Source organism: Populus nigra, chromosome 3 (genome assembly GCF_951802175.1).
Source record: "Populus nigra chromosome 3, ddPopNigr1.1, whole genome shotgun sequence".
In the NCBI taxonomy this organism is placed as follows: Eukaryota; Viridiplantae; Streptophyta; class Magnoliopsida; order Malpighiales; family Salicaceae; genus Populus; species Populus nigra.
The window spans coordinates 15,839,278-15,859,919 of NC_084854.1; the positions used below are offsets into that span (position 1 = coordinate 15,839,278).

General features: G+C 33.6%; 2 protein-coding genes across 4 annotated transcripts; one reads left to right on the forward strand and one right to left on the reverse strand.

Moving 5' to 3' along the window:
• Positions 1-2,009: 2,009 nt before the first annotated feature.
• Positions 2,010-13,657, forward strand: LOC133690076 (solanesyl diphosphate synthase 3, chloroplastic/mitochondrial-like). 3 transcript variants are annotated; one of them, XM_062110236.1, is made up of 13 exons: positions 2,010-2,144; positions 4,663-4,803; positions 5,766-5,858; positions 6,665-6,745; positions 6,876-6,947; positions 7,652-7,783; positions 7,921-8,007; positions 9,686-9,757; positions 10,243-10,328; positions 11,017-11,149; positions 11,365-11,454; positions 12,309-12,407; positions 13,187-13,657. In XM_062110236.1, the coding sequence occupies exons 2-13, from the start codon at positions 4,687-4,689 to the stop codon at positions 13,364-13,366; spliced, it is 1,242 nt and encodes a 413-aa protein (XP_061966220.1). In that variant the 5' UTR covers positions 2,010-2,144; positions 4,663-4,686; the 3' UTR covers positions 13,367-13,657. The 3 variants fall into 3 exon arrangements, with proteins under 3 accessions (XP_061966220.1, XP_061966222.1, XP_061966221.1); XM_062110238.1 differs by lacking the exon at positions 4,663-4,803 and having other exon boundaries at positions 2,034-2,144; positions 5,763-5,858; XM_062110237.1 differs by lacking the exon at positions 2,010-2,144 and having other exon boundaries at positions 4,664-4,803; positions 5,763-5,858.
• Positions 13,658-16,080: 2,423 nt separating this feature from the next.
• On the reverse strand, positions 16,081-19,711 carry LOC133690130 (DNA repair protein RAD51 homolog). The gene is made up of 9 exons (XM_062110326.1): positions 19,503-19,711; positions 18,593-18,737; positions 18,377-18,487; positions 18,144-18,235; positions 17,628-17,722; positions 17,435-17,548; positions 16,946-17,075; positions 16,598-16,719; positions 16,081-16,512 (listed from the first exon to the last, which is right to left on the reverse strand). Exons 1-9 carry the CDS (start codon positions 19,596-19,598, stop codon positions 16,389-16,391), a joined length of 1,029 nt encoding a protein of 342 aa, XP_061966310.1. The 5' UTR covers positions 19,599-19,711; the 3' UTR covers positions 16,081-16,388.
• Positions 19,712-20,642: the final 931 nt, after the last annotated feature.

Here is a 20,642-nt window from a genome sequence, read left to right on the forward strand (position 1 = left end):
ATTTGGGATAAATTATGAAATTGAGGTTTTTTTTTCAATCAATCTCATTTTAATTTTTTTTTAAATTTGATCATCTTTCTTTTGATTGTTATTTATTTTATTTGTGATACCTTTTGAATTGATTCTTCTTAAAAATTTTATCCATTTTAAGGTTTTTTTATTTACAATTTCATCATCCATAAGGTTTTTTTCCTATCAAATTTGATATCCATTCTTTTTATTGTTTTTTTTTTTACTTTGATAATTTTTTTAAATTGATATTTTTTCTTGATTTCATCTTTCAACATTAAATTGGTTTGAAATTAATTTTCCTTTTAAGTTCCATTCTTCAGAGTTAAAGTTTTTTTTTTATATACCAAGCTTCATGATTTTCTTCAATTTCCTTTATATTCGTTTATCTCAGTTACATCACCTAGATTGTTGATTTGGAGGATTAGCCTGAGTTAGGTTGAGTTTTTTTTAAGATCAGTTTTTATAAATTTAACATTTTTTACGTTCTGTCCTTTATTGCTGGGTTGTTTTAGAATTGAGCTTCGTAGTCTTTTCCAGTATGCTTTCTATTGGGTTATCTCATTCGTATGATCTGAGTTATAGAGTTTGGTTTACTTGCCCAATTTGTTGGTTGTTTTTAATATTTTTTTATTTGATTTTTTTTTCAATTTTGATCCTACTATATTGGATTTATTTAGAATTCGATTTCAAAAATTGTTTTTTCATTTTTTTTGTTAGCTTATCGTAATCTTATGACCTTTCTGCATATTTGCCATGCTCACTTAGGTTAACTCAAATTATTATTATTATTATTTAGATTTTTCTTTTTTGATTGATTAGATCTTAAGTTCATCACGTTTTTAATTTTGACTTTTTTTTTTCAAGTTCCCTTAATTCTTTTTTATTTAAATTTGTATATTTACCCACTCTTTTTCCCCCCTGTGCAATGAGGCAATACCTTGAATTATGTTTTTTTTATTTTCTTTTAAAAACATGCTTGTATTGTCTTAGTCTCTTTTTTTATCTAATAAAAAAAATATTTGGGCTTACAGGTAGTGTGTACCCACAAATTAAATGCCTAAACTAAGGTTATGCTTGTTTTTCCAGAATTTACTTTTTGGGAAACCACTTTTTAAATTTTTCTGTGTTTGTTTGCCATTAGAAAAGTTGGTCAACGGAAAACACTTTTCAGTCAAATGAAAATTTAGTTTAGTTTCCAGGAAAGTGTTTTCCTAAAAAATTAGGTGGAAAACACTTTACGGAAATTGTGAAAAATTTAGAAATGTCATATTATTTGTTGATTATATTAAATTTGATCCTCAAACTTTTGATTGCTATATATGTTTTGTTTTGAATATTTATTTTTCAATTTCATCTCTTAAAATTTAATTTTTATGTTAACTTTGGTCCTCATTTTTATAATTGTTATTTACTTTTCCCTTATCATTTTTTATTGAAGTTTTTTATATATCAAATTTGGTCCTTATTCTTTAGGTTGTTACTTATTTTATTTGAAATAATTTATGAAATGTTAATTATTATTATTTTAATTTCTTCATCTTTTATTTTTTTTAAAATTTGATCTCTATTATTTTTATTATTATTTATTTTATTTGAGATAATTTATGAAATTATATTTTTTATTCAATTTCATTTTCTTTTAACTTTTTAATTTGTAATATTTGTTCCTCATTATTTTAATAAACTTAAGAAAAATAAAACAGTTATTTTTTAGCTTATTTTTCATGACACTATCAAATATTAAAAAATAATTTATTTTTTTAAAAAAATACTTTTCAGTAAACAAAAAAAAAAAAAAACTCTCTTTCTGCTACGTAGTTTGCACTGGAGAAGAAACCGACGGGACGAGGAATTCGTAAACAAACAGACTCAACATTAACATTATAGTATAAGGATAGAGCGGGCCTAATGGACCAGGAAAGACGGCCCATTGTAGTTAAACCCCTTTAATCGCCAATAAAAGGGGCCCAAACCATATGGGCCACCCTTTCTTTTATTTCTCCTCTTCAATTCCCCTACTGCTCCTCTATTGACTTTTCCGTCATCTTCTCTGCAAGATAAATAAAGGAAGACGGAGAGGAATACAACAGTGACAAAAATCGCCGGATAATTCTACGGCTTTCAAATCACCGGTGAGTTCTTTTTCTAAGCTTCGATTTTGCGACGTTTTTTATCTTTACTCTACGATTCATTGACGATCAGGTATTTCAATTGATCTTTTTGGTTGCAAAAAATCAATTGAAATGGAGATTCTCAATTTCTATTGCTTGTACTTTCTGTCATTATTGGATTTTGATATTTTTTTCGTTTTTATTGGAAAATCTTATTTTTTGCTATTGATTTTTTTTAATAGTTGAAAGAGGCCTTTTTTTTTTCTTGTTGAGGAAATAAAATTAAATATGTTTTTTAGTAATCTTTTATATGACGAGTAATGTCTTTGTAGAAACGCTTGGTGCTGCAGCTGCAGCTCATTAAAGAAGTCAAGAGTTTCATCCGCCTGCATTCAGATAATCTTAAATAAAAATAATAAATAAATGACTTCATCCAAAGAATTATGAATTTATTAACAATATATATACACTAAGAAATGAATAATAGTTATAATAATATTCACGACAGAACACATTTGCAGAAGAATAATCACCATGACAACTAACCTGTGATTTTGTTGCCGATTTAGGATCAGGAAGCCATTTATAAAACTGCATCATATAAATTTCAAATCATTATCAAGCTACACTATAAGCATTGACTTATACCATTAATCCAAGTCACCTATCACGCGAATATAAGCAACAGTGCGTGTGATTTACCTGATTTGTATTGATTAAAATTGCATCAATGCCTTGAGATTCACCAAGACTGCTGTCCTTAGTAGAAATTGTCAAGCCACCATTCTTCTTCACAGAAGCATGATCTTGCACCTAAAAAACCACAAAACTTACATTTCTAAAACTAAAAAGGAAAAATAAATAGAAATCTCACCATTTGTTAGGGTTAGGTCATGAGAGATGACACAATTTCTGCTTCTTGTTGTTCCGTTAAAGGCATATTCTATTTATAACAAAAATGAAGCAGCAATTGTCAAATAAAAGAATAGATATCAGCTGCTAACTAGCATAGGAATGTGAATCAAGTCAAAGACCGAGTTGTAGATATGAGAGAGTGAGTTAGTGAGATTAGTAACACCAGTTCCAATGATTTAAGTGCAAAAGATTGAAAGAAGAAGTAGAAGTGAAGTTGTGTCCTTTAGAGATGGCAATTGATTTGTGGAGATTTGGAGGACTTGCTTGTTTGCCATGTTTCTCAATTCAGTTTACGAAACTTTAGGGAGAGAGGTCTATTATCGTCCGTGTAACTGACTGGACTCACCAACAGTTTGATGGACGAGTGAGAGTCCCTGATAAGGAACGAAACTTAAAGCTCCATGTAGAAGATGGGTATAACAGGTAGACAAACTAAAAGGATGCTGTTTTTATATGAAGTGGTGAGCAACTTTCGATTTAAACCAAATTGATAGGGTGTGTAGTCACTTTGGTAAGAAATCAAACTAACCAATTGGTTTATTTTCATTGTTATAATAACAATTTACAAAGCCTTATTAAAAAAAAAACTCAACAATCATCCGCATATCATATCCTACCCGCTACTCTTTTCTCTAAACTTCACAAGCTGACTCTCTCACTCAAGCTAGTGGCAACAGCAATAGCAACGACTAGTTAGCCATAAATTTGGCAGGGCTATTGCCTTCACTTTAGAAGTTATATTGCAAAAGGATTTTCATAGATCTATTTCTTAGTACTAACCAAATCTCTCCTGGAGTAATATAGAGCAGCTACCCCTAAATCCAGCAACTTTCTCTTTCTTGACCACTGTAGCGGCCCCTAAATCCCCTCCCTCTCTCAGGTCTTTTGACTATTTCTATCAATAATTGTTTGATTATATGCGTAAACAAATACCCAATACATGAATGTGGTGGTTTGCTTAGTCTTATATATATATATATATATATATATATATTTGCTTTCATTCCATTTGTCTGTACTTTGTTGTTTGATTGGTTGAATGGAGGTCTTGTGTGCTGGTTTCATTTGTGCAAGTATTTTTTTATTTTAAAGAAACAACATTTGTGCATAAAAGCTTGATCATTGATATGTATTTTTCTTTTGTGTTACTATAAAGTGATCAAACAATAAGAGTTTGCACTCTTTGATCAAACTGTTACAGTAAATTGTGAAGTTGAACCTACTGAACTTTTACTTTTGTTTTTGTTTCTTGCCAGTGTTAATTTTTCCCATGTCCTCTCCATAATTTTAGGTTGCAACATTAACCATTTTTTTTTCATTCTTTTTCATAAGTTATATGACATGCTTTAGTCAAATGGCTGAAATGTCATGCATAATTTTATATGATCTATCATCAAAAGAAGAGACAAGATTAACTCGAAAAAAAATGTAAATTAAATGAGTAAGTAAAGAAATAATTTTCTTTGAAAAAAGGAAAAGGCAAACCTGGGCTAGCCATTGCTTGGGCCTGGCTTGCTAGGTCCTTGCTCACTGGGGTTAGATGCCTCTGGCTAGCACACTTAATTATGAAAGAAAAAAGAAAACATACCAAGCTGTTTTTCATAGCTTTGCTTCTCTTTAATAGGCAGCAAGACAGACAATAAGAAAGATGTCATTGTCTTGGATTTTGAGGATCACAAGAAATGGCAGCCATTGGTTTGTCTCTCATCGACCCTCATCTTATGGACTCTTGCTCTCCAACAATTCCCACTCTTCTACTCGAAAGGTAATACTAACAAATCTCTTTTATTGATTTCGTATATTCTATGACATTAGCAAGCTCATTCTCAAATGGGGCTCTTCATTCTTTTATCCCTTCTCATCTTGGTTTGTTTCATTGGTTTTTCAAGTGTGTGGGGTGTGGAATTGGAAAGGAAACAAAAATGAGCTGTTGGGTGAGCTTAAAAATGAGGAAACGAAATGATAGATTTAGTTTAGATCATTGTCAATGCCGGGGGTAATAAACTGCTAATTCAGTGACGTGTTGTTGCTGCAATCAAAGCCAGTGTTTAGAGGGCCTTTCAGGCTTGGAATGAACTTAATTAAAATACTAAGTTTTTTTTATCTTTGTTTGAATTGTTGGTATTTTTTGAGTGCAAGATTTTCCTAGTAATTTGTGCCAAATAGTGCTTTCTTGATGAGGATCAGGGTGTGCTAACCCAATCATATTCAATAGATGACAGGGAAAATGACTTAAATATCTGAAAAGCTTCTAAATTGTGATGGAGTGATTCAACTGCAAAGGACTTATAAATGATCATTTGCTAGTGATGCATAGGCCTGCTTTATGATTTGGAATGAAATGATCGGGAGTAAGCTAATATAATGGAGTTGAGGGAAGAGATAACAACAGGATATTTAAAGTCTAAAAGTAAACATATGTGATAAGAATTTTTTTCCAAAAGGTTTTAGTCTTACATGGTTAGATTTGAGAAGATTGGATGTTATTTATAATTTTGTTTGGTATCAATTTCTTTAAAGGATCAACAAGGTTTAGATCTGTGTTTTAATTAGAAAGTCTTATACTTGGATTACAATTTAATGTTTGCATTAAGCTTTATACGTGATGTTTTAGGAGCTCAGTCTTTTATCTCTTTTTAAGTTTTCTACAATTGATTGACTTACAGTTGTCTTACATATGCTGTAACCATTTATATTCTACTTGTTTTTGTTTCTGGTTATTAGTAGGTTTTCAATTGCAGAGAAACTTATTCTTGGACTGTACCTTCCTTTCATGTTTTCAAACATCAGATTCATCACCAGAGCAGTTCCTTAGTGGAGGTTAGATGTAGCACTCTCTTTTCATTTCTCTCCATGTTCTGTTTTTCATAATGGATTTATACATATGTATACATATATATTCCACTATATATTTTGGGTATGTAAAAATTCATTCACTTATAACATGTAAATGAGGCATGGGAATGTGGGAGTTCATGATTGTGGGATATTTGCCATTCTTAAAGGATATTAGGGTTCACCTCTTGTCCCTTCTCCTGTTGGAACCTTTTAGTGTGTGATATGCATCAAAGAAGCAAAAGGAACACTTCAATTATTATCCAATACTCTTTAATGATGTGTTGTAGACTTGGTGAGAAGTTTCATTAAAAAAAGGTACTATACAGTATTGTAAGCTTAGTGATAAATTTGATTGTGGACCATTTGTTTGGAATGGAATAGCATGTGGGTAGTTGATCTAGGTTGTACCTTGATATAGTTGTATTTCAAATTCATTTACAGATTTTAAATCCTTTCCTCTTTAAAGTTGAAACCGCAAGTTTTGAATTTAGAGATCTCTTAAGGTTTTATGGCGTAGGGAATTAGGGTAGATATAACACAAGGTCCATTCCCTTTTATCTATTTATTCATTGAATAAACAAAGGTTTTATGGGGTTTTGAGATACTCATTAGGTAGCTTGATAGTTCTTGACTTCCTTGGTGTACTTCCAGTGTATGAGAGGCCATGTTATTGGTGCCTTGATTGTCAAACACTTGGTTTTCTGTTACTTGATACTGCATCTGATCCATCACACATTTTCTTGTGTGCTACATTGCTCACTCCTACGATTCGATACTTTGTTTTCCAGGAACAGCTTGACCCATTTTCACTTGTTGCTGATGAGCTATCACTTCTCGCTAATAGATTGCGGTCAATGGTAATTGCTGAGGTATTTATTCTGTCTTTTTGCATATGTCAAATATGGTTGGTAGCAATAATAGATATGACTTTCCTTTTCTGTTTTAATCGTGCTGATTTGATATGATGTGATAAAAATTGGATTCAAATTTCATTCACAGGTTCCTAAGCTTGCCTCAGCTGCTGAGTACTTTTTTAAAATGGGAGTACAAGGAAAGAGGTTCCGTCCTACGGTAACTACAATGATGCTTATGTGCTCATTATTTGGGTTTGCTTCAAGATTGTGTTCAGCTAGTGTCTAATGAGTTTATCAAATCTATGTTGAGTGTGATTTTGGTGGCTATTTTCCGGGAAGGAAGTTGTCCATATACTTCATTGCTTGTTTGAAACATTTAAGTGTGTTGTGCATACTTTTACTTTTTGGTAGTAATAAGTATGCAATAATATTATTGCAGCAATGACCAAAGACATTATTACTTGTGCTTTTGGACTAGGAAAATGTCTCAAAGTTCAAACTTGAGGCTTTGTGAAGCTCACATTAAGGTCTGCGACTCCCAAGTCTATTATTGATTCACCTGTTGTACACTTGAAACTCGACTCACATCCGGAAAATCTGCTCATTAGCTAGTCAATTTTAATCCAATATCCAATGGTATTGCGTTTACTAATTTCTGTCTCTGAAACTCTGAAAATATATGAATAAATAATTTGTAAATAAATGCTTAGGAAGAACACATGATCAACTAACATTGCTCATGAAATGTTTTGTAAGGTATCATGCCTAGCCTAGATCATTTGAACTTTAGTCTGAAGCTACAAGCCCTTGATTATTTCTTGTTGAAGTTTTCTAAACTCTTAATGTTATTACTGTTATCAAATAAAATTATGTTTTTTTCATGTTTCAGATACATCATATATCTCTTTAAGTTTTGTGCAGGTTCTGTTGCTGATGGCGACAGCTTTGAATGTGCGTATACTTGAAACGGAAACTGGTAGTGAAGGAGATGCTTTGACAACAGAACTACGTAAAAGACAGCAATCTATAGCTGAAATTACTGAGATGATCCATGTCAGTTTCTCATAGTTCAGTATTTTTCTTTTGCCAAATGCCTTTTTGCTCTAACTTCATTCATTCATGCTTTTGTATCAAGTAAAGAAACATGTTTGTTATTGCTTCAGTACTAATGCAGTTGTTCCACGTGTTAGGTGGCAAGTCTTCTGCATGATGATGTATTGGATGATGCAGATACGAGACGTGGTATTGGTTCATTAAATCTTGTTATGGGCAATAAGGTGCTGCAATTTATTTTTCTTTTTTATTTAAGTTCCACTCGTCATTTTAATTTTCTATAATTTCTGCTCTAGTTTTTTTTTGAACTTTATCCTGATTTTCTTTTGAAATGTGGAGTTGCTTTTCAATCTGTGCTTTCTCCATCTAGGTTTCTTAGCAGTTATGAGTTTCATTATTGTCGTATTTGGAATTTCAATTGTTCGTGTTCAGCACTGTAGGAGGAATTCAATATATTATCCAAATTGTTAATTCTGTCTGACCTTCCAGCACTGGCAGGCTTCAGTCTCCATATAAAAAGTAGAAACATTTGTTGCAAGGAGAGGCAACATCATTTTGGAACATTATATGTAATGGCGTTGTGAATAAATATTTGATCCCTGCTTGGTACTTGGGTTATGTTTGTTATGGGGTTAAAAATTTGGAGGTGAAATGTAAAGGATGTAAATTTTAAGAGTGAAGTGTTAAGGGTGTTAAAAATTATGTGGAAGAGTTAATGGTTTTTGGTAAGATTGTAAAAGATCATGGGTATTTGTGGTCCCCATGCTAGTCAAATCAAATTTGAAGTTGAATGCAAGTATAAAAACATTCAATAATATATATTTGTTTCTCAAATGTGTGGTGGAAGGAAAAGAGAAAAAAAATGTATACAAAATTCAAGAAAGAGAAGATGCATATAAAACGACACTCCCCTGAATATTTTTACCTCCCCCCTCATCAGGGTGAAGCCTAACCTGCCTTCTATATTCTTAACCTCCTTTTTCTTATAACTATATTTTTAACCTCCTTGAGATTTCACCCCTCCCTAAAACTGTACCAAACACAAGGAGGTGAAAAATTAAATTACCCTTGTAAATTTCATTCCCTCGTAATAAACACATCCATAGTAGATCTCTATCCACTGTGATGATCGCATAGCTGCCTCTCTCATTTAGAGGGCTTTGCATTTAGATTTGTATGTTCACGAGTACTTGGAGGCCATTTTCCTGTGCAATTTTAGGAACTTAAGAGGTTGCAGGTTGTTGGTGAAATTTGATTCTGGAATAAAATGTTGATATTGAGCATTGCATTGAGTTCCCATACTATAGAGATATTGATGGGACATTACTCTAGGTGCAGAAGTTTGGTTTTAATAATGTAGGGTATTAATGGTAAATATAGAGAATCAGTAATTGCTTGAATTATTAAGGTAAATTGTATCAAGGAAAACACAACTAAATCTCTAGCTATATGTTTTTGGAGGGTTATAAAATTTTCTGCTTATGAGTTCCCATAGCTATATGTTTTGGGGATGCTCAAGTGGTTTACTTACACAATGAACTGTTTGCGTGCTCTGGCTGTATTTATATTTGTCTTTAGTAATATTCGATACCTTCTCCAAGATACTGATTATGGTGATAACATTGACTTTTCCTGGTTTTCATAGTATACCCTATCAAATCATAAGTTATGTAATTCCCCATGCAGGTGGTACCCTACTGGTAGTGAATCTGCTAATGAACAGTAGCATCACAAAACTTTCCCATATATTATTGGGCAGGTTTTTTTTTTTATCATTTCAATTTGTACTTTGAAACTGAGTTCTACATCACTTTTATGCATTGCTTAGACTAATAAAATTGTAGAGGACCGTAGCCTAAGGTCTTCTTGTTTTTAATTTACTCCATTTCATTTGTATTGCAGGTGGCAGTACTTGCTGGAGATTTTCTACTTTCTCGAGCTTGTGTAGCCCTTGCTTCTTTGAAAAACACAGAAGTAAGAATACATTAATGTTGTTCATCTAAGCATGAAAACCTAATATTTAGCAATAATCTCTTCTCTATTTAAGCAATGATACCGAGTCTTTCTATAATGCTTGGTATCTTTCTACTTTAGTTGCAGGCTCAGAAGCACCTCAAAAGTAATCCTTTATTCTTCAAACTTGTTCCTAGTGGTAAAAAATGGTGGTGAAAAAACCTTGGGGTTGAGTAGCATAATGGATTGTCAAGTTTTAGCCTGTCTTCCAATCCCTTACTTTTACTGCTTTTGCATATAGATTTAACTGAATAACATTATTTGGTGTCAAATTTATCATGCATCAGTTCATTGGTCCATGCATTTCCATTTCCCATGATTAATGAGATGAGTTAGTATTTGTAAGCGCCATGTTAAGGACAATGGTATTTCTTTTTTGGTGTGTGTGTATATTGGGGGGTTGGGGAGACTTCATATTTTTTCTGACTACTGTTATGTGCCTGTAGGTTGTTACATTACTAGCGACAGCTGTAGAGCATCTTGTTAATGGTGAAACTATGCAGATGACTTCAACATCTGAGCAACGTTGTAGGTATGCTGCTTTGCTTTCACTTTTCTGGGTGTCTATAGAAAACTTTTATCTGGCTTGCCTAATCATGGACGGGTGGCTGTAATTTTCCTTTGAAAACAATGATCCAAGCACCTGTACATACTGACTGTTTATTGCTCTCAGTTACTTTTTAATGGAAGGGGTAAGGCAGGCCACAGCAGCTTGATAGATTTTTTTTGGTCCCCCTTGAATCAGTTCTTTTCACGAAGTAGTTTCAATTTCTAATATCAGTTGTTTCTGATAGTTTATTATAATCTAGTGCTTTCTCCATGCATCTCCCTTTCACTATAAGTTGGATTCTACCTGGAATTGCAAACTATATGAAACCTATTGTGTGTTGAAGCACCTCATTATGCAATGTCCTACATAGTTTTGGTCTATTCAACCTGGACACCCTTTATGGCGTTAGACAAAATGGATTGGTCCCATGTAGTCTAATGACCATGAATGCTTTTATTTAATTGGTATAAAATGGTCTAAAAAGATGCACTTGCATAAGGTTATGCATGTTAATCAGCTGGATGACTGGGAGGCTATGAGCCACTTCTTTTTCCTTGTCTGTATATGATTACACCTATCTAAGCGATGGCGTGCAAAAGATTTGCAATAACACCTCAATGATCTTCCATTTTTCGGTTTATTTGACTTAAAAGGTGTTGCGCTATTGCAGCATGGAGTATTATATGCAAAAGACGTACTACAAGACTGCATCTTTGATTTCAAATAGCTGCAAGGCAATTGCCCTTCTTGCTAGGCAAACAACAGAAGTTGCAATGTTGGCTTTTGAGTATGGCAAAAATCTGGTTTGTGATTTCTTTCTTTCTTTTCTTTTCTTTTTTTGTTTTTTTTTTGGGGAACTCTTTTATTTGTTACAAGTTGTGTTTTTGCTGGTGTGGACAGATTGATGGATTTCATGATTTCTGGTTAAATCTTCAGTTCCTGGCTATCATTTTCCTGTCTGATACCCTTCTGTCTATGGTTGTTCCTTTTCCTATATTCTAATCGTTTTCTTTTCCAGGGATTGGCATATCAATTGATTGATGATGTTCTTGATTTCACGGGAACTTCTGCTTCCCTTGGAAAGGGTTCATTGTCTGACATTCGCCATGTAATTCTTCTATCCTTGTTATGATATCTACTGGCTGGAGATGATAATGGTTGTAAGCTTGAACTGGTTGTGATTGCACAACCACATTAAATAGTTAACAAGGTTGCATTATATATATATATTCATTTGTTATGTTGATATGTCACCTGAAAGAAATATATATTTTGCCAATTGTCTTACAAGGAGCTTTGCTTCTTAATCAATCATCGTATATTTTTTCTTTTGCAACAATGTTTTATGGTTTAGGTCAAAATTTGAATTAGGTTAGATTTTGTTCTCATATAAGATTGAGAACAGGCAATCTTGATTCAATTATCTTCTTATGTAACTGCAAACAAGAAATGACTAATTTCTCTTTTTTATCGCAATCCTCATTCTATAACAACAGGAAAATGTAAAAGCTGAAGCATTTTGTTTGATATCATTCAGTCTTAACTATCATGAAGTTGGCTAAATGTTGACTCTTTTGGAAAGTTCGTAATCAGGGCTCCAGATGTTCCACCTGCCAACTTCTTGGCTTATGGCACTGTCCTTGGGACAATATGACATAATGGTGGCCAAAAATTTTGGTTGTCACTTGGTTCAAAAATTCATAGCTGTCTTTATCAGCTATGACACGAAAGGCATGCTTAGTTGTATCTTGTGTTTTTTCACTGGCATGATGTAGAATAGTGTATAGTATTTGATCTCAGTGAACTGCTTTTACATTTTAAAGTCCCTACATTTGTCAGTGTCATTTCATTTGTGACATGACGACAACTATCAACATTCTTTCTGATTCTATTACATTTTCAGTTGCACATCAGAGCTCAATTTCAGAATTTCCGGTTCAACAATGTGAAATTTTATTGTAGGGAATTGTAACAGCTCCAATATTGTTTGCCATGGAGGAGTTCCCTCAGTTGTGTTCAGTTATTGACCGGGGCTTTGACAAGCCTGAAAACATTGATGCAGTAAGTTCATCTTCATTTACTGATCTCAAAAAATGCTGATGTGTAACGATAATAATCTACCATAAAGCTGAAGCTACCTCAGAGAATTGCAAACACTACATTTTTTTTCTGGTTTTTATGTGCATCAATTCTGTGATGTGCGTAACGTAACATTCATGCTTAATGTCATCCAGCAACAAAAAAGCATATATTGCTTGCATTTCTGCCGTTAATCAGTGATTGATGCCGAGGCTTAATGATTCTGACGTGGAGGCTATGAATTTTTGTGGACTTTAGCTTTGGCATTCCAATATGCAATGTTGGAGAATGCTTAGTATTTTCACTCATTCAAAGTATTTTAAATGATTTGGAACTCCTTTTTGCATGACAAATTTGAAAAAAATGGACAGTAGTTTTCTATACGCAAGAGGTGAAGTACCAGATGTATGATTTGGCCCTTTGGGAGGTGTTTGCTATTGGAATTCTGCTTTTCTACAGAGCACGATATACTCACTCCGCATTCCTTTCATTCCATCTAATCCCCATTCTTTGCTTGCTGATGTTTTCTTTACTTTGAACCGCGGAACTTGCTTCCAGCTAATCCCCATTCCTTTCACTCCTTTGTTCATGATTTACATGGAGTTTTGATTCCAACCCATCTGTAAAACTGATTTTCATGTAAAGCATAGGTAAAATGATGATGCCCTGATCGTTTCTACTGTTTGTATCATCTGTTTGTTTTTTTTTCCCCTGTAGAAACTAATGTTAATTTATCCGAGCTGCTCTGTCTATGGATTCAGGCCCTTGAGTACCTTGGGAAGAGCCGTGGAATACAGAGAACAAGGGAGCTAGCTGCAAAGCATGCTAATCTTGCTGCAGCAGCTATTGATTCTTTACCTGAAACTGATGACGAAGAAGTAAGAAAATCACGGAGGGCGCTCGTTGATCTTACTCAAAGAGTAATCACAAGAAATAAATGACAGAATATGAATTCTCGCAACATAGTGTAGAAGTAAGAAAATCACGGAGGGCGTTTACTCAGAGAGTAATCACAAGAAATAAATGACAGAATATGAATTCTTGCAACATAGTGTAGCAGATTTTTGCTTATTTTTAATTTTATTGTTCCTGCATTTGAGGGTCTTGCTCCACATTATTTATTCAATTACTTGGATTTTTGTTCCACAATATTTGTTGTAACGACTTGACTCTTGTAAATCCTACTTCGTGTTAAGTACAGTACAAAGAACGATGGATAAGAGTTACAATTAGCATTCCCTAGTGATGAATTGCTGCTTTCATCCGTCGTAATTTCTCAACGAGATGTTGAAATTCCCCCCTGGCAGGACACTATTGTGTTGGGGAAAATATCTTTGTACCATGCTGTATCCTCACAATAGCTCAAGAAGGGTTCCTCAAGTAGCTACGAGGACGATGAACGATTTCAAAGAGTTCCAAAGTCTTTAATGAAATGGTATTGTTTGTTTTGAATGAATTTTTTTTTTTAGAATTGACCTACATAAGTTTGGATAGGTCAACTAACCTGGCTAGATTAAGTAAGTTTTAACATATTAATGTTTTTTCTAGTTCAAGTTGAGAAATCTAGTGTGGATTAATTCCGGGTCACGGGTTTCTCAGCTAACTATGATCCTGATTGCATTATATAGTGAGCATAGATTTAAAGATACTCAATAGATATTCCCAAGGAATGATTTTTCTGAAGAATGATTGTATCAGAAAACCAGTGTTTAATCTACTATAACCAACATCTTCTTCAATTAGCCATCCTGAGAAAGAAATGTATCGATACCCCTGGTTTCAATATAGGTTGTTGGTGCAGAGGCAACAATTTTAGGAAGCACATTCGCAAAGGTGGGAGAGATTGCTAGCATTGACAATTCTGCACCGGGCTGGGTCTATACATCAGCTACTTCATTTTCTTTGTTATATATATATATATATATATATATATATAGAGAGAGAGAGAGAGAGAGAGAGAGAGGCATTATCACGCCCATTGATTTCACCAGCCAAGTTGATTGGGTACAAGTATGGAGTGTTTGCTCAAGCACGTGCTTAAGACTGATGATTAATTTTTAATTGTAATTGCTCAAAACACCACGCCCTTTGATCATAAAGCTCTGTCATGACTGTGATGTGTCAATGGCATTGCAGTGTTGGGTGTTGTTGTTCGGAAAAGAAAGGGGACAGAGAATGTCGCCCACTGAATAAACCGCCATTAAAGTTCTGGCTCGGTTCCAATGGCGTTTTGGGCGTGGTGGTTTGCATTTGTGATTGGGCTTGATTTGGGCTCTACCTGTCAGGTTTGGAACGGTGCAGAGCAATGTTCGTTTCAAATTACATAATTAAATTTGATACTTCTCAATTTTTAAGTGCTCCCATGTTCTATTATTCTTTTCTTGGTGTGCTTATAACCCCAAAACTAGTTGTAATTTAAGAAAATAAATAATTTTAAATTCTTTTGCAACTTAAATTTCAGTGGAAGAAACAATTTTTATTTTTATATATAAAGGTAGTTGAAGAAGTGCATGAAGGGTATTGATTAATATCAAACATGTTATTGACACCCTTTAAAAAAAAATCTCTAAAATTGTTAATGTGTTCATATCAATCCGAAAAATATGTTTTTATTTTATCTTTGCAAAACTTAGGAAATTAACTAAATTGAACTAAATAAATGGATAGCTAATATAATTTTTTTAGAAAATCTTAAGCAACAAAAAAAATCAAAAGAAAGTTTTAAGAAAGTGTAAGAAATAAAAAAATCCGAATATAAAATAAATATATTAAAAAAAAATAAAAACTTGAAGATATTTAAGAAAATAAAAATCTAAAACTTTCATATAAAAGTTTTTCAAAATGCTCAGCCCATAAATTTTTTGAAAATGTTTAAGAAATAAGAAAAACATTTTCTTGTGTCTTGAAAATCTTTTGGCTGAGAAATTATTTTTTATTTATTTATTAAATCTTTGTATTTCTTAAATTGTTTTTTAAAATTATACTTCTTAATTTTCTAAAACAATTAATGATTGGTTATTGTAAAAAAATATATTGATTTTAAAAATCTTTGTTTTAGTATAAAATAATTAATTATTTATTCCTTAAACATTTTCAATAAAAAATTATTTTTTGATTTTACTCATAATGTGTTATTTATCTTCAATTTAATGAAACTTAGTCTTGGGTTAAATTGATTCAACATAGGGTAAAACTTGACCAAATCTTTTTCATATGGGCTAATGTTGCCAAATTGATGCAAGCAAAGTGGGGCAGGTTGGGGTGTTTTTCCTCTTCAAGTTATGATATTTGCCATCACACATGGGAGTCGCTATTTATTACTAAATAAATAAATAAATAAAATCCTGTGCCTTCTTATCTTGAAATATTTCCTTTTTCTCTTAGGCGAAGGACTTTCTTTGTTTTCGAAGTCTCCTTGGCTACGGCAAACGTTGATGACAAACTCGGGTAGATATGAACTGTGAAGTGATTGTGTTAGACCTTGTTCTCGTTTACTGCCAACGAAGAAAATGGAGGAAATGAAAACTCAATCCTTGGCTAATTTTGCTACGTTCTCTCTTCCCAAATTGACAACTACATACTATCTCTCCCACAAACAACATTTTTTTTTACACATTCCTCCACACTGGAGTTGAGCAAGAAGGCAGACTCAACATTACAATGAACAGCACTCTGATTGAATGTAAATATCACTTGAAATGTTGAAGAAATTGATGTGATACAATAGAATACACCACAATTACAGAAAACATGAGACCAGTGAAAGAGAACGGTTAGCAAACATCAAAAGACCTGCATGCCTTCATTACAGCTCTTAAAATTTGAACGTTCCTATTGGAAACCAAAAAATTACTTTGACGTGACATGACATTCCTTCTTGCAGTTCTACCGATATGTGAAGTACAAAACCGTCCTGTCAACCAGCCCCTCAAAAAGTTCCCAGGAGATAATAACTAAAATAGATCAGTCCTTGACATCAGTGACGCCTTCAGCAGAGATCTGGAACCGTGCTTCAGCTTCAGCTAAACAAGGAGAACTTATTACTTTACAGATGCGCTCCTCCCCTCTTCCCTTCCGAAGAGCAAGCCTGTGGCAAGTGTACAATAACTAGTTCAGAATTTTCAAGTAAGAAACCTTCACACTCGAGAGGAGAATTGCAGGGAATTACCAACCTTGTTGTAGAAGCATGAGCCATGATGTTACCACCAATAGGCTTGATTTGAGGTCCAGCAAAAATAGCAGAACCATCAACTTGTGCAACTACTTGGTTTGTAATGACAACAGCCACACCGAACTACACCCACAAAATGCGCAGGAAAATTTACATTTCTAATTGAAAAGTCTATTTGGAGCATGTGCATAGCATTCACAAATGCTGGCATAACAAGAGAGGGTAAATCCAGGAAGTCATGTGGCCTAAAAGAATTGTGCGTCCAATTATTCAATTATGTAAACAGGTATAAATGATGAATGCTAGTTAAGAAGGCAGAATGTTAATAAAGATAAAGGTGGCAGTCTACCTCATCTGCTAACTTCTGAAGGCTCCTAAGGAACTTTGCTAGATGCATCTGCCGGGCTGAAAGTTCTCCCCTTCCAGAAAAATCTGTTCTGTATAGAGCAGTAGCACTGTCTACTATCATAAGAGCAAACCTATAGAACCACAATCCATTGACATAATTAGATTTAACTGCAAATCAAGACCAAAGAAAAAAAAATGCAAAGTAAAGGTTCTTTGATTTTTAAAGTCACAGTAAGAACTTTTACTTTCTATGGAATCCCTGCTATACGGATTTTCAAAGCTACAAAATGTTATTCATATGCATGTATGTGAAATAGGTTCCATTACTTAATTTTAATCAACCCTCCTGATAAAACTTCTCAGGAATTCATATCAGCAGTAGAAGAGCCAATTGTGCGCATAATCTCAGGGCCCACCAAGATTTCTTGATCCTGAGTAACAGTGGCTATGTAGAGTCATCCATACATTAGACAACGACGACAATGTGTACCTTGTTTCCACCATCATTGAAGCTGCTTCGAGCAAAAGCCTTGATTGATGATCGGTGTTATATGCCCGAGCATAAGCCACATTCTCCAAAACATCAGCGCCATTCAGCCCAAACCTGCAAGGTTTAAAACCATTACCCATTTGATAACAAGAAGGCTAGAGCAGAGGTTCTTCTCTAGGTAGCTGTATGACACCTATCAGCTATCTGTAAGAGTCTTTGTGGCCTGAATGTGCCCTCTGCATCTATGTACATTGCTTTTCCCTCCCCTCCTCCTTGATCTAATGGAAGCTGAAATAAAAGAGTGAATTAGATGCAGGGCTTCGATAGATTGCATCACTAGGTTGACAATATTGTTAATATAGAGATTGAAAGCATTGCCTATATAGTAAGCTGGTGTACATGACAAGACAAGGGACCCCGTTAGATGAACGTGAAATGAAACAAGGAGGCAAGGCACCTTTAAAAGGCATATTGCTACGCGCTGATTTGTATGGTTATTTTTATTCAGTCTGTATATATTCTCTTTTGCTTGCTCCACAAGGTAGCCAGAGCCAGCCAGTTTTTCATTCTCTTTCTTGATATTCTTGTCTGATTGTCCATTAGAGATCACAAGTGACTTTTAAAGCAACAGAACATGCAAAACTACATAATGGAATTAAAATAGTCTCTACTTATTGCAAAGCTATTCAGGAATAAAAAATGCTCTTACTTGGCAAGTGACGCAAAGCGTGTGGCACAGCTGAGTTTTTCCAGAGCGGAACTCACCATACATTTCAGTAATAGATCCTGTCTCAACCCCTCCTGTCAAAAGTTAGCTGTGTGAGGTTACAACACTACAGGACATGGAAAGTGCTAATGCTCTTAAGAAGTATGGCTACAAAAACACAGAGTCTAATGTGATAGGATCATTGTTAAGAGTTGAAAGAAATCTTTGATACTTGCCTTCCAAAATTTTGTCAAGCTCTCTTGACCCGGATGTTATCTGAATTATCTCTTGCCTCTGAGCATGGAGTTGGCTAGCACTAGTAAAACCCAGGGGCACCAGTTTGGAAGCTGTACATATAAGCCAAAGTAAAGATACGAGTCTCTATCTAAACTAAGAAAAATACAACGACAAAAAATCTTGAAGAAACAAAAACAAGCTAAGCAATGACATGCCTGCTTCGATGATTTTGTCAACTTTAGCTTCACTGATTCCTTTAATTTGCAGAAGCTCTTTCCTGGGAGAAAAGGCAACAGATTCAACTGTGCAGAGACCCGCATCTTTAAGCTTCTTTACGTCAAGGGAAGCTATGCCTGACGCCTTGAGTTAAGGATTATATATGTCAGAATACAACTAAAACTTAACCTTCATACTGTAAATGATTAACATAACATCTCAAGACTATCATCTGAAAAAATGCAGTATTCTTGGAATTGAAGTAAAAAAAAAAATCCAAGACAAAACCACCTTTAAGAATAGAAAAGGCCCACACTTGAAAGCCATGCTTAGATGTGAAACCAATTTCAGTTACAAAATCAACAATCAACATCTGACAACCCAAAGTTGGACATCATACAAGAGCCCACATTTTGAAAGGATGAAAATACATTATTGCCTGTTCAATTTATATGCATAAAACCAAACAAACCAATTTCGATATACAATGAAAACAAACCAATCAAATCAAGAAAACTGACAGAACCCTCCTTGAGAAAATTTAAGGGAAACCCACATGGGCAAACTCCTAGTTTTGTCTAATTTAGGTCAAGAACCAACTCAAGATTGAAATACCCATAATCAAGATAACCCACGCTGGAGCAACAATGTACAGAAGCTAAAAGCAAACTAAGATGCTAAACTCAACTAAACTACAGAATCTTGGGCAATAAGACCCCATTTGGCACACAATGGAACCTTGGCAAGGTTATTAAGAAAAGAGAAAAACAAACCATTTTAAAGCAATTTTTTTTTTAAAAGGAAGGAACCCATTTGGTTAAACCCCTTAATTTTTCCTAATCCATTAGTGGAATTGAAGAGATGATTGATAGTGAAAGAAAAGATTGAGTCTTGGAGACATTTAGTTACCTGAAGCTGTTCAACAGGGAAAGGCCCATGTTGCACCTCTTCATGATCCTCATGTTGTTGTTGATTAACAGCCTTTTGGTTTCTTTGTTGCTCCATTTCCAGAGATCTATTGAGCTCAGAGGGAGGGAATTTAGAGAGAGAGGAGGGGGAAAGAAGAAAGTTTGATGGGAGGGAAAATGTTAAGTTCAAAAGAGCACAGGGGGCGCCAAAATAAAAGATGGAGACAAAGCTTGTGTTGGAAGTCTTGAGCCTCCCCTGTGATCTATTGGGCTTACAACTGGGTCCTCTTTTTTTAGTTTACAGTAGAAGAGAAGTAAACAGACTTCACAACGAAGCCCATATAGATTGGATCAAGCTTCTTTTGGGTCTCTACAGTTAGCTTAGTGTTTAGTGTTTGTTTTTGTGATAAAAACCATATTTTACAAAAGTGTTTTTGCTTGAAATTAATTGTTTTAGGTATTTTTGGATTGTTTGATGTATTGATATCAAAAATATTTTTTTAAAAAATTAAAATATATTATTTTCATATATTTTTAAGTAAAAAATATTATAAAAAATAATCATTGTCATAATATTAAACACTATCTAAACTTTCCATTTGTGTTTATCTACAAATGCAGTAGAATACCTAATGACTTGATTGAGGGCATTAATGACTTGATTGAGGGTATTTTTACTTGAAATTAATTGTTTTAGGTATTTTTGAATTATTTGATGTGTTGATATTAAAATAATTTTTTAAAAAAATATAAAAAATATTATTTTCATGTATTTTTAAATGAAAAATACTATAAAAATATAATCGCTATCACTATATTAAACACTACCTAACTTTTCATTTATATTTATCTTGGAGTTCAGTCGAATACTCACATCTATCATTATCAACACATATTCAATTAAATTTGACTTACGGAACGGTTTTTTCACTCAAGAGTTTTTTTTTCAAAAAATTATTATTATAATTTGCAATTTTTATAAAATCCCCACATAAAACCGTAAAAATCATAAAATGAAGTTTAGAATTCAAATCCATACATAAAATTTATATACGTATTGTGGAAAAGTAATAATAATAATAATTTGGAGTTAGTGATGGAACAGGTGATACCCTAAATTGCCACTGCACCCATATTAGTA